The 25,201-nt window shown below is 35.8% G+C and overlaps 1 protein-coding gene across 1 annotated transcript in view; it reads left to right on the top strand.

Moving 5' to 3' along the window:
- LOC138698001 (uncharacterized) overlaps positions 1-25,201 on the top strand; it is a 210,155-nt gene that overhangs the window by 108,967 nt on the left and 75,987 nt on the right. Inside the window, exon 4 of the mRNA XM_069823669.1 lies at positions 13,802-13,997. Coding sequence (XP_069679770.1) covers positions 13,802-13,997 — 196 coding nt within the window. The remainder of the gene's footprint in view (positions 1-13,801; positions 13,998-25,201) is intronic.

Genomic DNA, 25,201 nt, shown 5'->3' with positions numbered 1-25,201 from the left:
GTCTGGATTTAATGTTCCTAATTATGTCAGATGAAGAAAACAATGCGTGCAGTTCTGCGTTGTGTAACTTTCTCCATTCTCCTCTAACTTCATCCCCCTTAGCCCCAAATATTTTCCTAAGAACCTTATTCTCAAACACACTTAATCTCTGTTCCTCTCTCAAAGTGAGAGTCCAAGTTTCATAACCATACAGAACAACCGATAATATAACTGTTTTATAAATTCTAACTTTCAGATTTTTTGACAGCAGACTACATGACAAAAGCTTCTTAACCGAATAATAACACGCATTTCCCATATTTATTCTGCGTTTAATTTCCTCCCGAGTGTCATTTATATTTGTTACTGTTGCTCCAAGATATTTTAATTTTTCAACCTCTTCGAAGGATAAATCTCCAATTTCTATGTTTCCATTTCGTACAAAAATTTATTATTACTACAGAAAATAAAGAAAAGGTTCCGTCACGGATGTTAGAAGTTTGTGAACTCACTTCACATCTTATTAACAAAAAGTGTAAACTCAGGTCTCTACCTGAAGCAAAAAAAGATTCATTCTCATAGTGTCCCTGTAAAAGCTATGCAAATCTCATGACATCCAATTAGTTCATAAAAACATAATTGGTAAATATTTATAGCTGTTTCTTCCATGTCACGGATATTACACATATTTTGTCACGGATGTTACAGATGAGTTAATATCCCTCATTTTTCCAGTTTCAAAACAACTGTGACATTTCTAAATCAAAATATTACTTGAACTATAAGATGAATTACTATTAACCCAAAGTACTGAAAATAAATGGCAGCACACAGTAAGTGTTCCTTGATCCTGGAGCTTTGGAATTAACCGTGCAGACTCTCAAAATATGTCTTCAACAATAGCTGCTTGAAAAACATATATTAATAGCTGATCTTTCTATGAATAAGTGCTGCAAACTTTAGTGAAATAAAACAGTAAGTATTTATTACCCAGAGAAGACAACTTAGATTCAATGCCCATAAAACTTGTAAAAAATTTTCATTCTGAAAATAAAACTTTAGAATATTTAATTTTAGACCCTTATCTCATCTTGTCTTGCACTAATAATAAACAAATATTTCTGAAAATGACTTTTCATTGAAATTCCCAGTTTACCCGAAAGGGCTGATAATTCTTCATAAATTTTGTCATTGCTTTGTTTCTCAGCCAGTCTGTATCCGGCGACAACTCTTAAAAACTTCATTCCAACCACCTCTGTTGTTTTGATCATAACTTTAGTAGTAGTAGTAGTATTTATTTATTTAACCTGGTAGAGATAAGGCCGTCAGGCCTTCTCTGCCCCTCTACCAGGAGATTCCAACTACAATAAAATTACAATTAGTATTAAATTTACAATTACAATTACAAACAATATTACAATTAGTATTAAATTTACAGTTACAATAAAATCAAAGTACGAAAAGATTACCTGAATAATTAAAGCTAGATAATTTATCATAGAGAAACAAAGAATATTTTATATTTACTGAATTACAAATTAAATCTAGAATAACAAAATTGTATAGTGATGAAATTACTGAATATTGAAATATTTTGTGATAGATTAAAGAAACTATTTACAAGTAATCAATTGCTGACCAAGTGCCTAGTAAGTTTTCGTTTGAATTCAATTTGATTTCGACAGTCCCTGATGCTAGCAGGTAGCGAATTCCAGAGTCTTGGCAGGGCTATTGTGAATGAAGATGAGTATGAGGAGGTGCGATGGGATGGTATTGTTAGTATTGTTTCATGGCGAGAGCGCGTGTTCAGATTGTGGTGGGAAGAAAGGTAAGTGAAGCGAGACGACAGGTACGAAGGAATAGAAGAGTTCAAGATTTCGAAGAGAAAGAGAAGTGAATGTAAATTTCTTTTCTTATCTAGTTTAAGCCAACCTATTGCTTCCAGGGATGGGGTAATATGATCATATTTACGAACATTGCTTACAAAACGTACACACAAATTATGAGCACGTTGAAGTTTCATTTTGTTGTCGCTGGAGAGGTCAGTCAGTAAAATGTCCGCATAGTCGAAATAGGGAAATGCAAGTGTCTGCACAAGGGACTTTTTAAGCAAGAGGGGAGATGAACATTTATCCTTTTTAGCACATGGATAATAGAATATACTTTTCTGCAGGTTTCTGTGATTTGCATGTCCCAGTTGAGATTATTATCCATGTGAATGCCAAGATTTTTTACTGAAGAACTGAAAGGGATATGCACTGTACTTACTTTAACAGGGGAAATGTCGAGGTGCTTTACAGCGTCGGTTTGCCGTTTGTGTCCTAATATAATTGCTTGTGTCTTTCCAGGATTGATTTTAAGACGGAGTTTCTTTGTCCATGTCACAATCGAGTCAATGTCTTCGTTCAATTTATCTATAGCGTCATTTACTCGATCTAAGCGGGAAGAGATGTAGCATTGAAGGTCGTCAGCATAGAAGTGATAGTTACAATGCCTTACAAGAGATGTAATATCATTGACATATATTGTGAACAACAATGGTCCGAGTACCGACCCTTGTGGTATACCTGATGTTATGTCAAGCCAGGAGGAGCTTCGATTCCCGGATACAACACATTGTTGTCTTTCCCGTAAGTAGGATTCGAACCAACTCACAGCAGTCTCTGACAAATACATATTTCTCAATTTATGGGTGAGCAGGTCAAAATTTACAGAGTTGAAAGCTTTGCTAAGGTCAAGAAGTGTTAGTATTGTTACTTTATTAGCGTCGATTGCTTCACGAATGTCTTCGGTCACTTTAAGTAGAGCAGTGCTTGTGTTGTGTCCAGCTCTGAAACCTGACTGATACTCGTCGAATAGTTTGTGTTCGTTCATGTAGTTAGTAATTTGTCTGTGTACGATTCTTTCCAGTGCTTTTGAAATGGCTGGCAGGATACTGATTGGTCTATAGTCGTTCGGGTCGGTGGGAACTTTGACTTTTGGAAGAGGAAGAACGAAAGCTTGCTTCCATATTTTAGGGAAAGTTGAAGTGATCAAGGAACTATTGAATATATGTGCAATCGTAGGTATTACTATCTCTTGTATTTTCTGTATAAGTATTATGCTAATGTTGTCCGGCCCTTGGGCTTTTGTCTTGATGCGTCGGATGGCTTTCATTACGTCAATGGGAGTGACGTCGGTAAAATAGAATTTGTCTCGAGTTGGGGGAACTGAGTCAGGCAAAACTGTGTCTTGTTTCGTTGTGTCGTTCAAGCTCGGGTCCTTTACAAAGTGTTCGTTCAAGCGGTCAAGTGGGATGGGAATGTCTGCTTGTTCACTAGCCCTTCCAAGTCCAATAACCTTCAGATTTTTCCATAATTCGGAAGGGGTTGTGTTGGGTTCTATAAGTTTGTAGGAGTATTTCAGTTTAGCGTTTCTTATTAGTTGAGTCGTTCTATTTCTTAGGTGTTTATAGGAGTTAAAATATTCGTCGTTTTTGTTGCGGGTGTATTTTCTATAAGCTAAGTCGCGTTCGGACATCAGGCTACGTATTTCAGTCGTCATCCAAGGGGCTGGGTTTCTTCTGGTACGTTTGGTCTTTAATGGTGCGTGTTTGTCATAAAGTTGAAGTATTAACGTATTGAATAAGTCTACTTTCTCGTCTACAGTTCGTAATGTCCAGATCATGTGCCATGGAAGTTGTGCAGCGTCTTCTTTCAGTGCAATATCATCTATTCTTTTAATATCCCTGTAAGTAATTACTCTGGGAGCCGATTTAGGACACTGCAGATTAAATGATAGATAAATGATATCATGCCCTGATAGTCCTGGTGCAGGCAACTGTCCATGCGTCAGTATTTTGTCGGCATTGTTAGTAATTATCAAGTCCAGTAATGTGTCTGTACCTTCCGTGTGATGTGTGGGAGCTAGGGGTAGGATTACCATATCAAGGCACTGAAAGAATGATTGAAGTCTTTTAGACGTACTAGAATGTGAGTCAAGTAAGTTTGAATTGAAGTCACCCATGATTATAACGTTCTCATATTGCGGCGTTACGTTTAGTAAGGCGGTTTCGAAATCATCTACGTCATATATATGTGGGGGTTTATATACGACACACACTAGACATTTTGTGAATAAGGTGCAAATTTCAATGAACATGAACTCGGGTTTGGCAGAGTACTGGCTTGGAGAATGATGAATAATTTTAGGTCGCAAATCGGATCTAATATAACCAGTAAGTGTCCAACATTTCGATCCATATCAAAGAGCAAGAATAGAATGACAAGTATGCGAAAGAGTTACTAAATATGAACTAAAATGAAGTAGATTCTGTTAATATAAATCCTCGTTAAACTTCAGTGGAAACTGAGTTATTTTACCATGCACACAGTTCCAGCAGCGCCAACTTTTGGAAAACATTGGGTGGGCTCAAACACGAGTTATAAATTGAAATAAATAAATCTCATAAATAATAATAATAATAATAATAATAATAATAATAATAATAATAATAATAATAATAGTGGTGGTGGTGGACGAAGAAACGCCTCTAAGTACTTTGCGTAGTGCTAAATGGGCTTATTCGTAGCTAAAATAATAGTAATAATAATAATTAATAATAATAATAATAATAATAATAATAATAATAATAATAATAATAATAATATTGGGTGGACTTAGGCCCCACGAGCCCATATAAGTTGGCGCCACTGCACAGTTCAACGACAGTGTGGTGAAGATGCATGCTTTTCGTTTATATGTTAGAACCGAAACGCAACTAGAAGGAAGATGACAGTTAAAATGTAATCCATGACCCATGCAGTGATTAAAGCGGCGGAAGCAATAAAACAAAGCTTGAACATTTGCACATGCAATTGTTTGAGTGCGATTATGTAACCTACGACAAGACCAGATTGAATGCCGAATCGTCTTTTGTTTACTCGGAGAGTGGCCTAAATCCGTATGGGAAACATGAGACCTGAAAAAACAGACGCTAAGAACTACACTAAATACTGCAGTGTAAGTGCTTGGAATAGACATCTGCCAGATTCCCTTTCCATCTTATATGGATGCTCAAATCCGTACCGGACGTAGAGTAGATCTTAGAAATATGGCATGTTTCCAACAAACCTTCACACACGTCAAGAGTCACGGATAATGCAGTAAACACGGCAACCCAAAGACTTACTAAGCCCTTTCTGTCTTTCGTCTGTGCGATGAAAGAGAATACAACGTTTGATAGTGACTGTTCTTGCAAGTCATTGTTGTTCAATGAATTGCTGCCTTTTATTATTAAAAATAGAGGCGTCGCGTTGTTATCCCAACGACTGGTCACTAGTCCATTAGTTTCCTAAAGGGTGTTCCAACAAGAACGCCAGGTTTAATAATGTAAATAAATGCATCAAAACAGATAGCAGAAGAGGTAACAGTGCCGCCAAACCAACAACAAGACAATGGTGCAATGTCAAAAAATATCTTGTTATTGTTGGGTTGGCGGCACTGCTATCTACTTTGTTATCTGTTTGTCTTGCATTTATTCACATTCTGGCGTTCTTGTTGGAATAATTTGCACATCGGTGATCTGTGTTCAAATCTCAGCATAATTCAAATAACATTTGTTGCAGACCTAGAGAGTGATGTAAGCTAAAAAAAATTGTCGCTATTTTAAATTAGTTACAATTTGAAATTCTTACATTTTTTTAAAAATTAGCATTGAGATTTTAAATACACCGTGTCCCGCTTAGAGGGATCAAAAATAAGTGATAATTTCAAGTGTAAATAATACTTTTTACATAACTTGATGTAAAAACTCTCAGAGTTTCGGTAAATGCTCAATTCAACTCGATATGTGCATCTGGAGTTTCTCTGCAGACATCTAAATGGTATTCAACTTCCCACCAAGTGTTTTGTAACATTTGTGGAGTCACTAGCGCAGCTGCATTTGTGATGCGTTGCCTCAGTTCCTCCGAAGTGTTAGCTCTATCTCTTTGATACACAGCATCCTTCACAAAGCTCCAGGAAGAAAAGTCCAAGGAGTCAGATCGAGTGACCTGAGTGGTCAGGCAAGGGGTCTTCGCCTTCCGATCCACCTATCGGGGAATTTTTCATCTACGAACTTATGCACTCGTTGATGATAATGAGATGGGGCTCCATTCTGCTGAAAAACCGATCCTGGGAGAAGTTGGTCAAAAAAAAATTCCGCAACATGTCCAGATACACATTTCCTGTGACTGTCCAACGACTCGCGTAAGAGATTTTTCTTCTGCAAGACATAGCACACACTGAACTTTCTGTTGTGGTGTCCACATCGTATTATCCTACAAAATGGCGCTAAGCTTGTTTTAGTGCCCTAGCAACAAACAAACGAAAGTTACGCATGCAGCTGCTTTCAAATTTTGTTGCATAAACTTGGACAGTTGCTCTATCTTATCAGATGTAAATCACAACGATATCATTATCTGATTTTAAGTGGTAACCATTTATTACTCGATCCCTCTAAGTGGGACACGGTGTATTAAAAATTATTCAGCGTTTAAAATATTTATCATTTGCTTACATATCTGGCTAAAAATCAATTAAGTCCTAGTTCAATTTACAGAAAGGAAGTGAAAATATATTTTCCTTGCACAGGACGGAATGTGAATGCCTTGCCTTACTTTTTCTCCTGTTGCATTATTAAGCGTAATTATACGTTGATCTGACAACATGATTACGGATTTCAGCAGCTAGTAGGTCTACTTGTACAGAATTCTCCTAAGACTAAATATGGAATGTATTAAAATAAGTGATGAGTGTTACAATCTTCTTCATCCCTAAATAATTAGATCTGTTTCGGTCTCATCAACAAGTAGGTAAAGGTTGGTAATACTGTGATACGAGTAATACTGTGATAGTTCTTTTTGAGAATTTGTTATAATTTTACTGAGCGACAGGAAGATCGGTTTTTTTGCGTAAACTTATTAAGGGAATATTCGTGGACAAGTTGCTGCAAAAAACCGGCACTTCTCTTGCTCAGTAAAATTGTAATAAATTCTCAAAAAAAAAAAAAAAACTATCACAATATTACTCGTATCACAGTATTACCAACTTTTACCATATAAATAAAGCATTTTACCTACTTCAAACCCAGCTTTCTCCATTCTTTCCTATTTTCGGCCTTCCTTTTTGTTTCCTCATATGATCCACATATCTTAATGTCGTCTACCATCTGATATCTTCTTCTACCCCGAACTCTTCTCCCGTTCACCATTACTTCCAGTGCATCCTTCAGTAGGCAGTTTCTTCTCAGCCAGTGACCCAACTAATTCCTTTTTCCTTTTTCTGATCAGTTTCAGAATCATTCTTTCTTCACCCACTCTTTCCAACACAGCTTTATTTCTTACTCTGTCTGTCCATTTCACATGCTCCATACTTCTCCATTTCCACATTTCAAATGCTTCTATTCGTTTCTCTTCACTTCGTCGTAATCTACATGTTTCTACCCCCGTACAATGCCACACTCCATATAAAGCACTTCACTAGTTTCTTCCTTAGTTCTTTATCCAGAGGTTCCCAGAAGATGCTCCTTTTTCTATTAAAAGCATCCTTGGCCATTGCTGTCCTCCTTTTGACTTCCTGACAGCAGCTCATGTTAGTGCTTATAGTATACCCAAGTATTTGAAGCTGTCCACTTGCTCTTCTGCCTCATTTAGAGTTTGTAAGTTTATCTTCTGTATTTTTCTTCCTATGACCAATTGACCATGATCTTTGTCTTATTTGCATTTACCTTCATTCCATATTGCTCACAGCTGTCATTTAGCTCCAGTAGCATATCTTTTAGTATCATTTTCTCTTCTACTAACAACGCCATATCATCAGCAAATCGTATGCACTTTATTCTTCTTCCTCCTACTATCACTCCTTCCATGTTCTGAAAACAGTTCATTACTAAATCCTCCAATTAGATGTTAAACAGGGTAGGTTGTTTCATATAGGCTAAATGTTACTGAACAGTCTTCTTTCATTCTAATCCACAACAATTTTCTTTAGGAACCCATCAGTTTATTCCAATCCACTCTGTCAAAAGCCTTTTCTAAAGTTACAAATACTACATACACTTCTTTATTCTTCTCTAGGTATCTTCCGCCGATTGTCCGTAGCAATCCAATTGCATCTCTCGTGCCTTTTCCCTTCCTGAAGCCAAACTGCTCTTCTTCCAACTGTTCTTCCATCTTAGAATATAAACATCGATTCAGTATTCGCAAGAGAATCTTCACCGAGTGCGATATTAGACTGATAGTCCTGAACTCCTTACATTTCCAGGCATTATTTTTCTTCAGTATTGGAATCAACACTTTCTCCGTAAAATCTTCAGGCCATTTGTCTTTCTCATATATTTCGTTGCATAATGATAGAATTTGCTTCTTGTCTTCACCCAATCATTTCATTAATTCAGTGGGGATTCCGTCAACTCCTGTTGATTTCCCATTCTTCATTTCCTTAAGCGCTAGTTCAACTTCATCGCTTAAAATAGAAAATCCTTCTTCGTTTTTTGATATGGCTTCTTCGTCTTCTATAGCTAAGTCATCCAGACGAAATTATTATTATTATTATTATTATTATTATTATTATTATTATTATTACTATTATTATTCCATATAATGTGGGTCGCTATCACCACGGCATGGCGCGTCCTCAGGTTGCGGATCGAGGAGACGGCCTCCAGATATGGAGGATAGCTGTGAATATATTGAATAAGCAGTCGCGGACAGCCGATGAGGGGTGGTCCTCCAGCTTGGGGGTTAGGCGAAGGGCTAACAACCCATCATCGTAAAAAACAACTTGTTACGAAACCTCAAAATAAGCCTCGGAATGGGATTGATTCTCTGGCACGACCACTGCAAAGGAATAAGGTTATGAGATTTGGTACTTGGATTAGAATTTATAAAACAGTTATATTACCGGTTGTTCTTTATGGTTGTGAAATTTCGACACTCACTTTCAGAGAAGAACATAGGTTAAGGGTGTTTGAGAATAAGATGCTTAGAAAAATATTTGGGGCTAAGAGGGATGAAGTTACAGGAGAATGGAGAAAGTTACACAACACAGAACTGTACGAATGGTATTCTTCACCTGACATAATTAGGAACATTAAATCCAGACGTTTGAGATGGGCAGGGCACGTAGCACGTATGGGCGAATCCAGAAATGCATATAGAGTGTTAGTTGAGAAGCCGGAGGGAAAAAGACCTTTGGGAAGGGCGAGACGTAGATGGGAAGATAATATTAAAATGGATTTGAAGGAGGTGGGATTGATGATAGAGACTGGATTAATTTTGCTCATGGTAGGGACCAATGGCGGGCTTATGTGAGGGCGGCAATGAACCTCCGGGTTTCTTAAAAGCCAGTAAGTATTATTATTATTATTATTATTATTATTATTATTATTATTATCACCATCTTCGTCATCATCATCATCATCATCATCACCATCATCATTTTAAAGCAGCTCTTCCACATTATTTAAATTAGCAAACAATAGTGATTCTTTTGTAAGAGAGGGCATAGAATTAGATTTTCCGGGAGTGTGCTCCAATCTGGCTACGTACGTATGTATGTAATTATCTATATATGTAATTTTATGTATGTATGTATGTATGTATGGTACCTATGTATTGTATGGTATGGTATGGTAGTATGTATTGTATTGTATGTATATATACTTAGCATTAAGAACAAATTGAGACCTGATGAAAGATTTATGTCACCTATTTCCAGGGAATTTAAGATTTTAGTGGAAGTAACATACTTAAGCTATCCCGAATCTTTTATTGAACTTGTTCTTGATGTTTTGAAAAAGCTGTGTTGTTGAAATTTCTGAAGGGAGAAAACTGTTTGAAACTGTTTCAAGTATTTACGTATCGTCACAGAAAACTGTGTGACATAGTTTGTCATAATGACGTTGTAACAAATTGCAGATAATGGTATCTGTTTGTTGAAATCCGCGACTCGAATTACATTGTCACGCCTAGGAAGTGCAGTCCGCACCCGAACCAATTAAGCAGTATTATGCGGTTGTGTGGCCTGCCGGCCCGCCCACGTCACCTGCACTCACTTGGCTGCTTCCATTTCCCATTTTATGAATGGCGACCTCCCTGCGCAGCTGCAGCCCAGTCTCTCATTTCAATTGTGGATTTATGATTCCGAGCTGGCATGGCTTACAGAGAGCACAATGTATAAATGAGGCAGTAACTTATGCACTTTAAATAGCCGCGTATCTGGTTTCCGTTTGTTATGCTGCTAACTACATTGTGCATTAAATTAACGTGGGGTATAAAAACAGTAACCGAAATAATTTCCTTCTCCATTCAATTGAATGCTGCAAAATTAAAAAAAAGTGTTCGTATGAACATAGTAGTTATTTTCTTTCTGTTTATCATGATATACAGGGTGTAAGTGAAATGACCTTGCAGATTGAAAGGGACGATAGGATACACTGAAATGAATAGAAAACCTATATCACATTTTGTGATTAAATGCATGGTTAATTATAAAATTAAGTTTGAAGTTTCAGTAGGCCGACGACATCGCCGTCGCTAACACACTCTTCTCGTGATACAGATGTAAGAGGTCAACGAACTCGGTAACTCGGTGTGTCTCGCTAGATGAGCTGTTCTCTGGCGCTGTGTTGCAACCAACTCGCAGCGCGCAGCGGCTTGGATTTAGAGATTTTTTAAATTAAATTTACACGAAAACCATCCACAATATTGAAATATACCAGAGGAATAAATTATTCTTTATTAGATTTCCTATCGATATGGAGAAAAATCACGATGCTAATCGTAATAGTAATAAAATAAGAGGTTGTTAAACATTTGAAAAAAAAAAAACATTTTTTTCTGAAAAAATTATTAACTTTTCACAACTAGATATTATAGTTTTTTGTTACATACAACATGAGCTATTCTCTCTGGAAATCTGCAAGGCAGTATATTACTGTTCTCCAACCAGGAGATTAATCGTGGAAGGAAAGTGCTTACTATTGCGTCATCTATTGGAGCGAAGTAGATAGATAATATTACCGTTACAACGTCAGTTTAAAAAAACATGAACTCTCCTGCATATGTTATTTCCTGTATGGAGGGATTAAAAGACCAGGAGATTAACCGTAATATAATTTTGTAACTAGGGTAGTATAAATATGTGTGTATCAGTGTTATCGTTTGTGCTTTGAGAGTTAGCTAATGGAGCTGACTGTACCCACGTGTGTGACCTTATGATATCTTATGACATCAACATTCATTCACAGCATTACCCTCCTGCGTCTCATTCCCTTGAGGCTTTCTTCTGGTTGGAGTACAGTATATACTATTTCTTTCCATTTCATATAAATTATGGGCGCGTTTACGACCTTAATTTTGGCTACATTTTCCTACGTACTTCTATACTTTCTTACAATTATGCACCTCATATTCATATTCTGCCTTTGCATTGTGTTTTCTCTTTGGATGCTTACTTTTCATCTTTCTTTTCTTTGTACCTACCCACCCATCTACCCAGCTCTACATCAATCCATCATTCACGCATTTACCTGCCTAATACGTACTTTCATCTTTCATCCAACCATAAATCAATCAATCAATTAATCCACCCATCCACTCACCCACCCAAAAATTTGGGTTCAACTTGTCAAAATAAAATTTCTTACAAAATATCATTGATTCTAAGAGCATAATTTTCTTGATTACTAAAAGTTTAATCTATAATAATAATAAATCTGTAGCCGAAATTTTTCTGGTAATTTTCGATTTTCCAAAAATAATTGGTCCTAACATATGTAATTAACCACCCTGAAACCGAAACCGCTTTTTTGAAATTTCTGTTTGTATGTATATCTGTCTGTCTGTATGTTTGTTACCTTTTCACGCGATAATGGCTGAACGGATTTCGATGAAAATTGGAATATAAATTAAATTCGTTGTAACTTAGATTTTAGGCTATATGGCATTCAAAATACATTATTTAAAAGGGGGGTTATAAGGAGGCCTGAATTAAATAAATCGAAATATCTCGCTTATTATTGATTTTTGTGAAAAATGTTACATAACAAAAGTTTCTTTAAAAATGATTTCTGATAAGTTTTATTCTTTGAAAAATTTTGATAGGACTGATATTTAATGAGATAAATGAGTTTTAAAATTAAAATAACTGCCATCTAAGGCGGTGTATTGAAATAAAAAACAAATGACTTCGTCTATAAGGAGCCTTGGACACAGCAATCGAAAGCTATGAAAGATAGCCTACAGACAATGTTTCTATGTTTTATGAAGTAATATCGGATGCTAAATTAACCGAGTTGTATAATTAATTATTATTTCATCATTGGAAAGTGTAGTTTCTCTGGATGGACATAATGCTATAATGTTATTACAGTAACATGTGAGTGAATTGAGGACAGGTAAGATTAAAATAGCTTCTTATGCACAGAAAACTTGATAGGTTATTCTGTATATTCATTTCCTGTATTTCTGAAAATAATGTTTATGAACATATTCATTTTTATCTCAGAGAATTAACGAACATACGAGAGTGCATTGATTTAGTATGCAGTAATAGTACGTTAGCTTAGCAATCCATTATTTTATAATTCAAATTTTAACTATGCTCAATTGAATCGTGTTAAAATACATAAAAAATATATGCAATAAATGCAATGCAAAAAAATTGGGTAATGAGCCAAGCAGATTGTGTTGCGCTGTTGTAAAAGCTGTTCCTCCTGAGATTCAAGAGCTCCCACAACAAATTAAAAACTTTCTAATTCGAGTACATCCGTTATCAACACACTTTTTACATAATATAATATAATATAATATAATATAATATAATATAATATAATATAATATAATATAATATAATATAATATAATATAATATAATATAATATAATATATAATATAATATAATAATAAATCTGTAGCCTAAATTTTTCTGTTAATTTTCGCTTTTCCAAAAATAATTGGTAATGACAATTAAGAAACATGTTAAAGGAATTGTCATTGCACCAAATGAGTGGTCTCTGGATCAAAATGATCGCATTTTAATATTTTAAATACAATTTAAATTAAGTAACATATTAAACGATTTATCCTTCTATCAAACACGAATGTTCCCTGGATCAAATGTCCTATTTTAATTATGTAATTACTTTATATTTATTTCTAACGGGTGCAGCGGAGCGCACGGGTACGGCTAGTTTTTTATAAGACAACACAGTAAATAGAATGGTAAAGGGTTAAGTATACTGTACATCGGAATAGAACATATCGTAATTAATAAATATGCAGAAGCTTTCGGCAGGCGAGTAGCTCGGCTGATAGAGGAACGAGCTACGGACTGGAAGGTCCTGGGTTTAATGCCGAGTAATGGCTGGAAATTTTTCGCTACCAAAACTTCCAGAACGTTCTCGGAGTGCACTCAGTCGTTCATGATTTGTATTTAGTTTTATTTTTATGTTTTCCGAAGATATCTATCCTTTACTAACAATACACAGATATTCTCTCTTTTCCATGTATGTGCAAGAAATTCCTGAACCAAAGAAATCAAGTAATTTTGTTTCCAGCAAGACCTTTTCCTTTCTGGCGGATGAAAGCTTCGTTCTAGAGATCATACGCGTTTATACCGTTAGACTCCTCACATGTATGTTAATAAATTTCCGAAGTCACCTTCCACCGTGCGATGTGACAGCGACAGAGCCAGATTGATTTCTCGGTGGAGGAATTCCCTTGATGAAGAACCAAGTTTAATGAAGTCCTGGGACAGGGGCTGTGGTGTGTTGTTGAACTGCATGCTTGCATGTGCCGCAGGGGACAGGAGAAGATGGTACTGCTGGACGGGAAAGTGAGCTCGTTGATGGAGGTGGACTACAAGGTAGAACGCGTCGCCGAGAAGTTGGACGAGACAGATAACAAACTGGTGGCCATTGGCAAGGCGCTGGACGAACAGAAGGACGGCCCGCTTTTCGGCGAATTCACCACTCGCGGTGTCCTCAGCACCCTCAAGGTCAGTGTACTGCAGCGCCTGTAATTTATTATTACTTACTTACTAGCTTTTAAGGAACCCGGAGGTTCATTGCCGCCCTCACATAAGCTCGCCATTGGTCCCTATCCTGAGCAAGATTAATCCATTGTCTATCGTCATATCCCACCTCCCTCAAATCCATTTTAATGTTATCTTCCCATCTACGTCTCAGCCTCCCTAAAGGTCTTTTTCCCTCCGGCCTCCCAACTAACACTCTATATGCATTTCTGGATTCGCCCATACGTGCTACATGCCCTGCCCATCTCAAATGTCTGGATTTTATGTTCGTAATTACGTCAGGTGAAGAATACAATGCGTGCAGTTCTACGTTGTGTAACTTTCTCCATTCTCCTGTAACTTCATCCCTCTTAGCCCCAAATATTTTCCTAAGCGCCTTATACTCAAACACCCTTAACGTATATTCCTTTCTCAAAGTAAGAGTCCAAGTTTCGCAACCATAAAGGACAACCGGTAATATAACTGTTTTATAAATTCTAACGTTCACATTTTTTGACAGCAGACTGGATGATAAAAGCTTCTCAACCGAATAATAACAGGCATTTCCCATATTTATTCTCTGTTTAATTTCCTCCCGAGTATCATTTATATTTGTTACTGTTGCTCCAAGATATTTGAACTTCTCCACCTCTTCAAAAGATAAATTTCCAATTTTTATATTTCCATTTCGTACAATATTCTGGTCACGAGACATAATCATATATTTTGTGTTTTCGAGATTTACTTCCAAACCTATCTCTTTACTTGCTTCAAGTAAAATTCCCGTGTTTTCCCTAATCGTTTGTGGATTTTCTCCTAACATATTCACGTCATCCGCATAGACAAGTAGCTGATGTAACCCGTTCAATTCCAAACCCTGTCTGTTATCCTGGACTTTTCTAATGGCATACTCTAGAGCAAAGTTAAAAAGTAAAGGTGATAGTGCATCTCCTTGCTTTAGCCCACAGTGAATTGGAAACGCATCTGACAGAAACTGACCTATACGAACTCTTCTGTACATTTCACTGAGACACATTTTAATTAATCGAACTAGTTTCTTGTAATTTATTATTATTATTATTATTATTATTATTATTATTATTATTATTATTATTATTATTATTCTGTATGGTTGTGAAACTTGGACTCTTACTTTGAGAGAGGAGCAGAGGTTAAAGGTGTTTGAGAATAAGATGTCTAGGAAAATATTTGAGGCTAAGAGAGATGAAGTTAAAGAGAATGGAGAAAGTTACACAACGCAGAAATGCACACATTGTATTGTTTACCTGACATAATTAGGAATATTAAATCCAGACGTCTATAATAAATATACCTAGGTAATACATGGCCTATGCAGACGATGTTGTCACAATAACAAGATCAGCATCAGCAATAAATGAAGTATATGAGGAAATAAAGGAGATAACAAAAGAGATTGGACTCGAAATTAATATGGATAAAACAGTATTTATGAACACGTCAAAAAATAGGATGAGAACGGAAGACAATAAGATAGTTTCTATTGGCCCAGAGCAATTTAAGGAATGTAATGAGTTTAAATGTTTGGGTTCAGTGGTTACATGGGACAATGATTGCAATAAAGATATAAAAGCTAGAATTTCAGCAGGGAATAGATGTTGTTATGCCTTAGGCGAAGTCATGAGAACTAGGTATATTTCTAAGCAGAAAAAATCACTAATATACAAAACAATAACTAAACCCATAGTGGTTTATGGGTGTGAATCATGAACCATGACTGAACAGTAACAACAACAACTTAGAAGATGGGAAAGGAAAATTCTGAGAAAGATTTATGGTCCTGTCAAAGAACAAAAGAATTCGAGAATCCGTAGTAACTTGGAATTAGAAAAAATATATAAGGAACATAATATAAACAAAATGTGGTGATCTTCGCTGAAACACTGGAGGGAAGGAGAGATAGGGGTCGTCCCAGATTGAGATGGTTAGACTGCATTGAGGAAGATTTGAGGAAAATGGGAATAAGGAGATGGAGGAAGAGGGCAGAGGACAGAAGTGATTGGGCTGTTGTTTTAAAGGAGGCTTTAGCTAAATTATAAGAGCTATATGCCAAAAGAAGAAGAAGAAGAAGAAATCCAGACGTCTTATATGGGCAGAGCATGTAGCACGTATGGGCGAATATAGAAACGTATATAGAGTGTTAGTTGGGAAGCCGGAGGGAATAAGACTTTTGGGGAGGCCGAGACGTAGATGGAAGGATAATGTCAAAATCGATTTGAGAGGGGTGGGATATGATGGTAGAGACTGGATTAATCTTGCTCAGAATAGGGACAGATGGCGGGCTTATGTGAGAGCGGCAATGAATATCTGGGTTCTGAAAAACTTGAGGATGAACTAGCAAGTGTTTATGGAAATACAGCAGCCGTGGCGAAAATGTGATCGTGCGCCGAGCCACTGTGTAACCTGCAACGTGCATAGCACCTTTAGAGGGAGGCGGACACCCGAAGGGGAAGCGAAGGAACTATCTGACTTATTAACGTATTTTCATTTTCCTTACGTCAGGCACTTAAATATAATTTTATACACTATAAAGTTACAAACTAATGTTTAGTACGTGTAACGAAGAAAGAAATTAATAAGAAAACATAGGACACATTATCACAACCTATTAACTGTCTTCAGAATGTCTCTGCAACAGAGTTTCAAAATCAGGAATTATGTCATTTACTGCCAGTCGTAGGTGATCACGAAGGTATTTGTCTGTCAGTCGTGATCTAAATTTGGTTTTTACTATTTTCATTGTTGAAAATAATTTCAAACGTAAGTTGTAGCGAACATGGCTTCAACAGAGCAAGCGAAAGAAGGAAGATTCGGATATTTATTTTTTGGTAAAGATTTGAAAAGTTCAACATTTGTCAAGTCCTTACTTCTAGCGTTCATTTAACATCACATTGTGCGTTTAAATTGAAGATCTAACCGCATTATTCGTACATCTGCTGAAAAAGGATCGACGTACAGAGATGATGATGATGATGATGATGCTGCTGCTGATAACAACAACACTTAAACTTTTAATGTTTCATGAGTAACGTGTGGTATAATGCCGTTTTATGTTACACAAGCGTTTTCCTCGTAATACTTGTGAACAAATCATACATTTAATATTCTCATCATATCGGCAGCAAAAAAATGCGTCCTCCCATCTACTTGAAACTTTCATTTTTGTAGAGGTACATGGTTTCCAGAGAGACATTGCGAAGATACGCCACTCGCAGGTCAGAGACAAATACAAATGGAACGGAGTTTGACTCCAGTGAGTGAGAGGGTGGGGGTTGGGGAATATAGGAAGCAAGAGAAATGCACACCTATCATTGCGAGCCACAATGTGCTCGCGAGTCACATTTTCGCCACGGCTGAAATACTGGAAAGCACCTGTCACCTCCTCTGCTTTGCGATACTTCGTGGACACAATAGCTTAGATGACGTAGGCCTATACTCTTGGGATTGATGTTGACGTTGTCTGTCACAATCAGTAATGAACGTAGTATGAGCACTCTGAAAAGAATATTAAAACTTACTTAAGAAATTCAATGACAAACAATAGACTGTCTTGTTTAGGAAAGTTGGCAATTGAAAAACAGTTATTAAATGAAATGTGTGGTGACTAGAGATAAACAAAACTAACTACCGCTCTCGCTCGCTGTGTTCGCTGCATTTGTCTTTCGAGTCTCGGCTCGTCATTCTCGCTGCGCTTCGAGTCTCGCTCGTCATTCTCGAAATAGCATGTGGTCGGCGTGGAAAGATTTCGTAACTTTGAATAACATACATCATTGAAATAAATAACATAAATGTTTAAATGAGATAAAAAGACAAAACAGAACAGTATCTTAGTTGTGAATATGTTCTGGTTCTATTATATTATATTACCTATGGTTATATAAATAAAAAAAAAAATCTCAAATAAATTTGCATTTCTAAGAAATGTTTTTACTTGTGATTGCACACTTGATCTTAAACATATGAAAAGAAAATTCCTAACCTTTTAATAAGGCCCTAGTAATTAAATAAAGACTGGGGAACGGATTATTATACACTGAATGGTAGAGATGTTTCAAATAGACTACTTGATTGTTTATACATATATAACAGTTGCCAAAGTAGATAAAAGTTCAGTCAGGTATAAACAACTGTTGACTTGAGGACTTCGAGACTACGGGAGATGATCAATATCGAGTCTCGGAAGACTCACAACCAGTCTTTACGCCAAGGACGCGACATAATACAACATTGTCGTGCTGGTTTTCGGCTTTGCATGCGCTGTTAGTCTCATTTTCTCGATCGTTGTTCATCTCTAGTGGTGACCATACCTTCAAGGAGCTTGTGATTGACATCTTCGCTGAAAAGAAAAACCGCCGTTTGGAGCTTATATACAAGAAAATACATATAGGCCTAAGTGAGTACAAATTAATCATTTTGTAAAATTATGATATACCCAATCCTATTAATATTCTACTTTAAAATCGAAGATCACTTGATAATGATGATTATGATGATGACGATGATGATAATAATAATAATAATAATAATAATAATAATAATAATAATAATAATAATAATAATAATTAGATCTAAAACTAGTCAATTCAAATTTTAGTATTTACTGTATACCATGTTATTAAGCATCAAGCTACCAAAATTGATAGGCTATATGAAACAATGTAAAAAAATTAAACTTTTTTTTAATACAGTCTACTCAGACCATATTACCACGCTACGCCACTGCTGTGAAGTAATCTTTCAAGAAAGCAGAGAAAGTGAAAAAACAATGTTCCATCTATTGTTGAGGACTCAGATGTAGTAGAAACTACATGATTTAGTGTACTGTGTGCCAGTCTATGATTTTACAGCATTTACAGAGAGCGGACTACTAATATCAGCCTTTTGGTGTGATCTTACTGAGGTTAATATTTAAAATATTATTTTTAATTGTTCATAAAATTAGTTATGGTTAACAACAATTTGTCCAAAATTATGCAGAATAATAATACAACAATCCAAATTAATAATTTTATGTGTTTTTGTTCATTAATGATACAGTTCTGAAGTTTATTACAATGTTGTGTGTTGTGTTAGGTTCTAGAAAGGAAGTTTTGAAAAACTGTCAGAAGAAAAAGGTTTATTAAAAAGTACCACTAATATTAAAGTTATTTACAATATAACCTGTTAGTAGACCTCTGATGCTATAATTGATAAAATGTAAATCACATTTACACCTGCGTATAACCTACTTGTCTCCATTCAGTTTCTTGTGTCTCCTATGAAATTTAGTTTTTTCAGTTAGCAAGTTTTGCAAAAACGGTCCTCAATTACAAATGAAGAAATCGTTATGCGTTACGTCTTGCATTTCCAAAACTTTTGCTCATTGTCGTAATTTAACGTTATCACAATTTTAATTTTCGTCTTTAGCAATATCCTAAAACACGGGTATTCAGCCATATATTTTTAGTGTGACAAAAGTTTCTATAGTCTATGAGAATGTTGGAAACGTTATGGTTTTGTGGTAGCCTTCTGATAGAGTTTACAATAGTTAGTTGTTAACCTTTTTTGTAACAACAATAAGCATGCATTCATAATGGACTCTTCCTTATAAACAGTATCCAATTAGTAGGAGTAAATTATTACTAACGAAGTCAGGTACCGTGAACAATCTACAGCGAACAATGTTAAAACTTATTTTAAAAATAAGTATAGGAAATATAATTGTCAAATAGGCTACAAAAAAGAAAATCGCGCATCTTGACATTCTAAATGATAACTTGTGTATGATTATTTTCTACGATACATTTAACACAGTATTCATTTAGATTGCACTAGTAGATACGGAAGGACAGTGCTATAGACTACCGAATGTTGACATTTTTAATTAAAATATTTCCTTGCCAAGATAATAATCTTGCCAAATTTATTAGCCTATAGTGGAGCTGTAGTTTGTTAGTGAAGTGGTAACACGACCAACTGTGAACTTGTTGCCGTATCATTTCGGTATGAGTGGTAAAGTATTACACATTTTTGTCTCCGTTAGTTATATACTCAGTGGCGGCTCGCGAGTTATTAAATTGGAGGTTCACAAAAGTATATGAATAATAATAAAATTTACTACTGTTTAAATGTTGTCCTTTTCTTACAGATCTTTAATTGCCAATAATTTAAGAAAAATATTTTCAAAACACTGAAAATGAAATTCATTTTGAAAAGATCTGAGACTAAATTTAAATAAAAATATGAAGACTATTACAGGGAAAAATTAAATTATTGTAGTAACAATGAGCAAAAACCTTGTAAGTCTCTGAAAATATATTTTATAAGTAGTTTTCTAACTGCAAAAGACCGATTGCGTCACTCATATTCCTATAATCTGACGATAGCAGTGGTAAATTGGTCCTCTAAGTGGTAATTTCATTTTCGCGAAAATGTCAAAATCACATGGACTCGTATCTGGGGAGTACGGAGGATGGTCCAGAATTTCCCTGTTCCATTTGCGAAGCAAATTAACCACAGGCAACTATGTTAGAGCGAGCACCATCATGTAACACAATAGGATGAACATTCAGGAGATTTGGACGTTTACGTCGCACAGCTGGTCGTAAATGGTGTTCCAGAAAGTAACTGTAATATACACCATTCACTTGATTTGCCGCAGGAACTTAATGAGTGACAATGACACCGTCAAAATCATAAGCAACAATGAACATGACTTTAAGTGGATACTTTTTTGAACTTGGGGAATCATTGTGCTGCCACTCATTTGATTGTCTCTTCAATTTCGCTTGATAGCATCGAACCCAGGTTTCATTTTAAAGTTATGATACGTCGAAGGAAACGCTCGCCTTCACGTCCATAGCGTTCTAAGTGCAATCTAGCTGTTTCCATTCCTTGCCACATGATTTCCTCTTTAAAATTGTGTGGAACCCACCGAGCCCAGATTTTCCTCGTCTTTAACTTCTCTTTAAGTATGTGAAGAATCGTACCAGGAGCAATTCCAACTTCCCTTGCTAGGTCAATACAACTTCAACAACGGTGTTCTTCCAGCAGTGCTCTTACAGCGTTCACATGCACATCATCACTATCCGATTGCGGTCTGCCAGCTCCACGTTTTTGATGAACATCTTCCCTCTCGTTGCGAAATGAATGTGCCCACCTACCCACGGTACGATATGGTGAACTCTCTACCACAAGCTTCCAGTAATGCTGTATGGCATTGTCGAGCATTCTTGCTTCTTGCAACCTGAATTTTAATTAAGCATCTTTTGTTCGTATTTGCTAAACATTTTAGAGCACTACAGGTAACAGACTACAAATTAAACTCACTACAAATATCTTATAAATGAGATTATCGTCTTCAAACTCACAGATAACACACATCAGATGCTCTTCTTTCTCATTGTTATCAGCTTGCATCATTGACCGTTGATAGCACCACATACAAACACTTGCACTAATTATTTTATTATCCATGTATTTTAATTATTAATAAATCACTTTAAGTAATGGATGTTTGGCAAAGCTGTTACCAGATGAATGCTTCAACCTAAGATCCGACTACCGAAGAACGTAATGGTAGTCACCTCGTGAGAAAGGTATGATATTTTCATTGGCTACATACTGACTGCTGCGGAGAAGAGATGTTACCGTGCATAGGCAAATGGTACTGAATTTACTGCGATGTAATTTTTTCTAGAAATACAGTCGTTTTTTCACTCAATAAAAATAAATAACGCAAAATGACAAAGGGGAAATTCTGTTCCTTTGGTCTTAAGGTTTTACTCTGAGAAGTTACTGTCACTGAACAACTTCCATCCAGTATAATGACCGTCGCTGCCTTCGTAATAGTCTTTATCGCCGCTGCTTTTGTCGTTTTCGTCGTCTTATGGTCGTTGTCCAAGTCTCAATCGTTGTTATTTTTATCTTTGTCTTCCTTATCGGCTCCATCTTTAGCTTTGTCAATTTTATTGTCGTATTATTATTATTAGTATTAGTATTAGTATTAGTATTAGTATTATTATCCTGAAAAACGTTTTATATGGGATGTGAAATGAAAACTGAGGATCTAATATTGGAAGATCAGAAAGGTTGTATTAAAGGCTGTGAAGAATTTGAGTATTTGGGGGTTCGAATAGATAAAGAAGATAGACACGAAGCTGATATTAGGAACAGAATTACTAAAGACAGAACAATAACAGCAATTTTGAACGATATTCTAAGGTACAGACATGTAACAAGGGAAAATAATTTGCAAATATACAATTCAATAGTCAAAAGTACTGTTACATATGGTGCTGAAACATAGAAGTTTAATAAAAATTTAGCATCAAAACTCATGACAAAGGAAATGATTTTTTAAGAAGATCAGCGAGACATTCGAAATTAGAAAAAAAAAAAAATAGAAATACAGTTATATGAGATGAAATGAACATTCAACATTCTGTTTTGGATTATGTGAGATATAAGCAGTGATCTGGTATGGGCATGTAAGAAGAACGCCAGAAGAAAGATTACCTAAAATGGTGCTGGAATGGTGTCCGCCTGGGAGAAGAAGCAAAGTGACACCTCGAAGTTCATGGTTACAAGAGATCAGAATAAGGATGAGATACTGCAGACTGAACGACATGAATTGGATAGATAGAGGAGAGTGGAGGAGACGAATAAGACTTTAAGACTTTAAGACTTTAGGCACAGAAAGATGCGTAGACATTATAAATCTGTGTATAAATAAAAATTATTATTATTATTATTATTATTATTATTATTATTATTATTATTATTATTATTATTATTTCATTGTTTTCTGTGTTGCTGTTATTTATATTTGCTGTGCATTTTTATAGGCCTACTGGTTAAGTGGAAGAGAAGGCCTTATGATCTTAATTCTGCCAGTAAGAATAAATGAATTAAATAAATGAAGAAATAATTAAATTGTAGGAAACATTATCGTAGTATCAGTCTTTATCACTATAATGCATTGTAAACAGTCTATGAGGTCTAGTTTTGAATCGTGAATAGAATGTCAACTTTAGGACAAAAGCACGCGTCAAATATGACGTCACGTATGAACAGCTAACCTTATATCCGTACGCCTTTAAATAAAATACGATCCCTATTAATAAGTCTACAAAAATAAGCATACAGATTACATGACCAGATGATGGAATAAGTAGGTAGATTCACAACGAAAAAAGAGTTTTAAGGAAAGAGGTACAATTTCCAACAATTTATCGTCGTTTAGAAACTAAATGAAACCAAATATTGTACGAAACTGTTTTTATGAGGCCATGGCAAATGTGGCAGTTATTTTAAATCATTAAATATAGCAACAAATGGCAGTGGTAACCTTTTCACTTTCTAATAAGACTATTTTAACTAGTTCTGCAATTAGTTCGAAAACTACCCGAAGTATTAAAACAAAAGAGCCGAAGCAGTGAGAAACAAAAACCATTGAAAAAAATCGCACTCTTATATCAATGACAAAACATTGAAGTCAATTTTCAAGGGAACTCCAATAAAATAATGACATATATTTGTACACATAACGACGTTAAGGACAAATTTGCATAAATATGTCACTCACATTGGATTGGAACAGGTCTGCGTGAATTATATGGACAATTGGTCCTATTTCAGTTTCTACATTTAGCCATGACTGTGTTTGTGGAACATAATTTCCTCGTGTTCATTCCGAAGATGGTGAACGGTTTATTTCAGGTTCGTTTCCACTAAAGGAAAGAAACCCTATAAGGAGCTACTGTGGTGGATTGCTGTCTTGGAGTAATTTCAATTTATTTTTATTATGTAGCAGATCATAACTACCATTTAAAATTATTATAATGTTCGAAACACACCTACATTCACAATACATAAATACGTCATATTTTATGAGCGTAGACCTCGAACAAACATTAATTCATTTCTCGAACTGCATTCTAAAGAGAAAACTCATCATCGCAATTGAGATAGCATATTCGATAATGAGATATGCTATCTTCAGCTTAAAAGATAACAAGTGGAATTGAGCAAAATGATCACATATTTTAGAAAAATTAACAAATCGTTAAATGTAATATATGTTACAAAATCAGTACATAAAAAGCTTGGAATATATTTAATACACAGGGACAAATAGACAAAAAATTTTAAGATGACGAGGAACTCCAGTAAGAATGTGTCTTTTTCTATAACTTTTCAATTTATAAATAATATAAATAGAATTTTTAATAGTCAAAGACTACCGTATATTTTTAATACATATACAGAGTGTTTAAAAAGAATCTACTATTTTAAGAGGTGGTAGAACTCATCAAAGCAAGTAAAAAGGTCTAATAAACATCTCCTGAAATTAATATCTTCCGAGATATCAGAACTGTTCACAGCAGATATTCGATGTGACTTCCATTCATCATACATTCTGCGCGACGCTCGACGTTTTAAACCAATCAACCTTTCAAACCATCTCTAGTTGGTCTCGGATGTGCTGACAGACGTTGAAGACAAGGTGATGTAGCGTTTGGACGTCTTCAATGATTGTTCATACACTAAGGTCTTTAAGTGTTCCCATAACCAAAAGTCCAAGGGATTAAGATCTGGGGAATGAGCAGGCCATGGTACAGGACCTCCCCGGCCAATCCATCGAAGATTGAATACCCGTGTTAGTCATTGTCTGACTCTTATGGAAATGGGCTGGTGCTCGTCATGCATAAACCATATTTGTAGTCTTTGATGGTATGGCACTTTCTCCAGTAAGACGGGCAATTGGTTTGCTAAGAAACGTCTGTACTGAGAACCAGTTAATCTACGCGGGTAGAATGTATGGTGACCCCATTAACCTGTCACCAACAGACGAACTTTGAAGTACGTTTTTCGTTAAAAAAAAAAAGAAGAAGAAAAACTATTAATTTTAGTTTATGGGACTTCTTTTCTTGTTTTGATGCGTACTATCACACCTCAAAATATTAGACCCCCCCTTTTTTTTCTTAACGCCATGTTTATAGGTCGACATAGATAACTTTATTTAGCCACCAACGTAGCTCTGTCGTCTAAGGCGGTTGCCTGCAGATCCGAAGTTGTGTTTGGACTCGGGTTCGATTCCCGCTTGGGCTGATTAACTAGTTGGGTTTTTCCGAGGTTTTCCCCAACCTTAAGGCAAATGTCAGGCAATC

Source organism: Periplaneta americana, chromosome 4 (genome assembly GCF_040183065.1).
Source record: "Periplaneta americana isolate PAMFEO1 chromosome 4, P.americana_PAMFEO1_priV1, whole genome shotgun sequence".
Taxonomy (NCBI): Eukaryota; Metazoa; Arthropoda; class Insecta; order Blattodea; family Blattidae; genus Periplaneta; species Periplaneta americana.
Note: the sequence above shows the minus strand (reverse complement) of the source record. Positions and strands in the feature narration are given on the sequence as shown.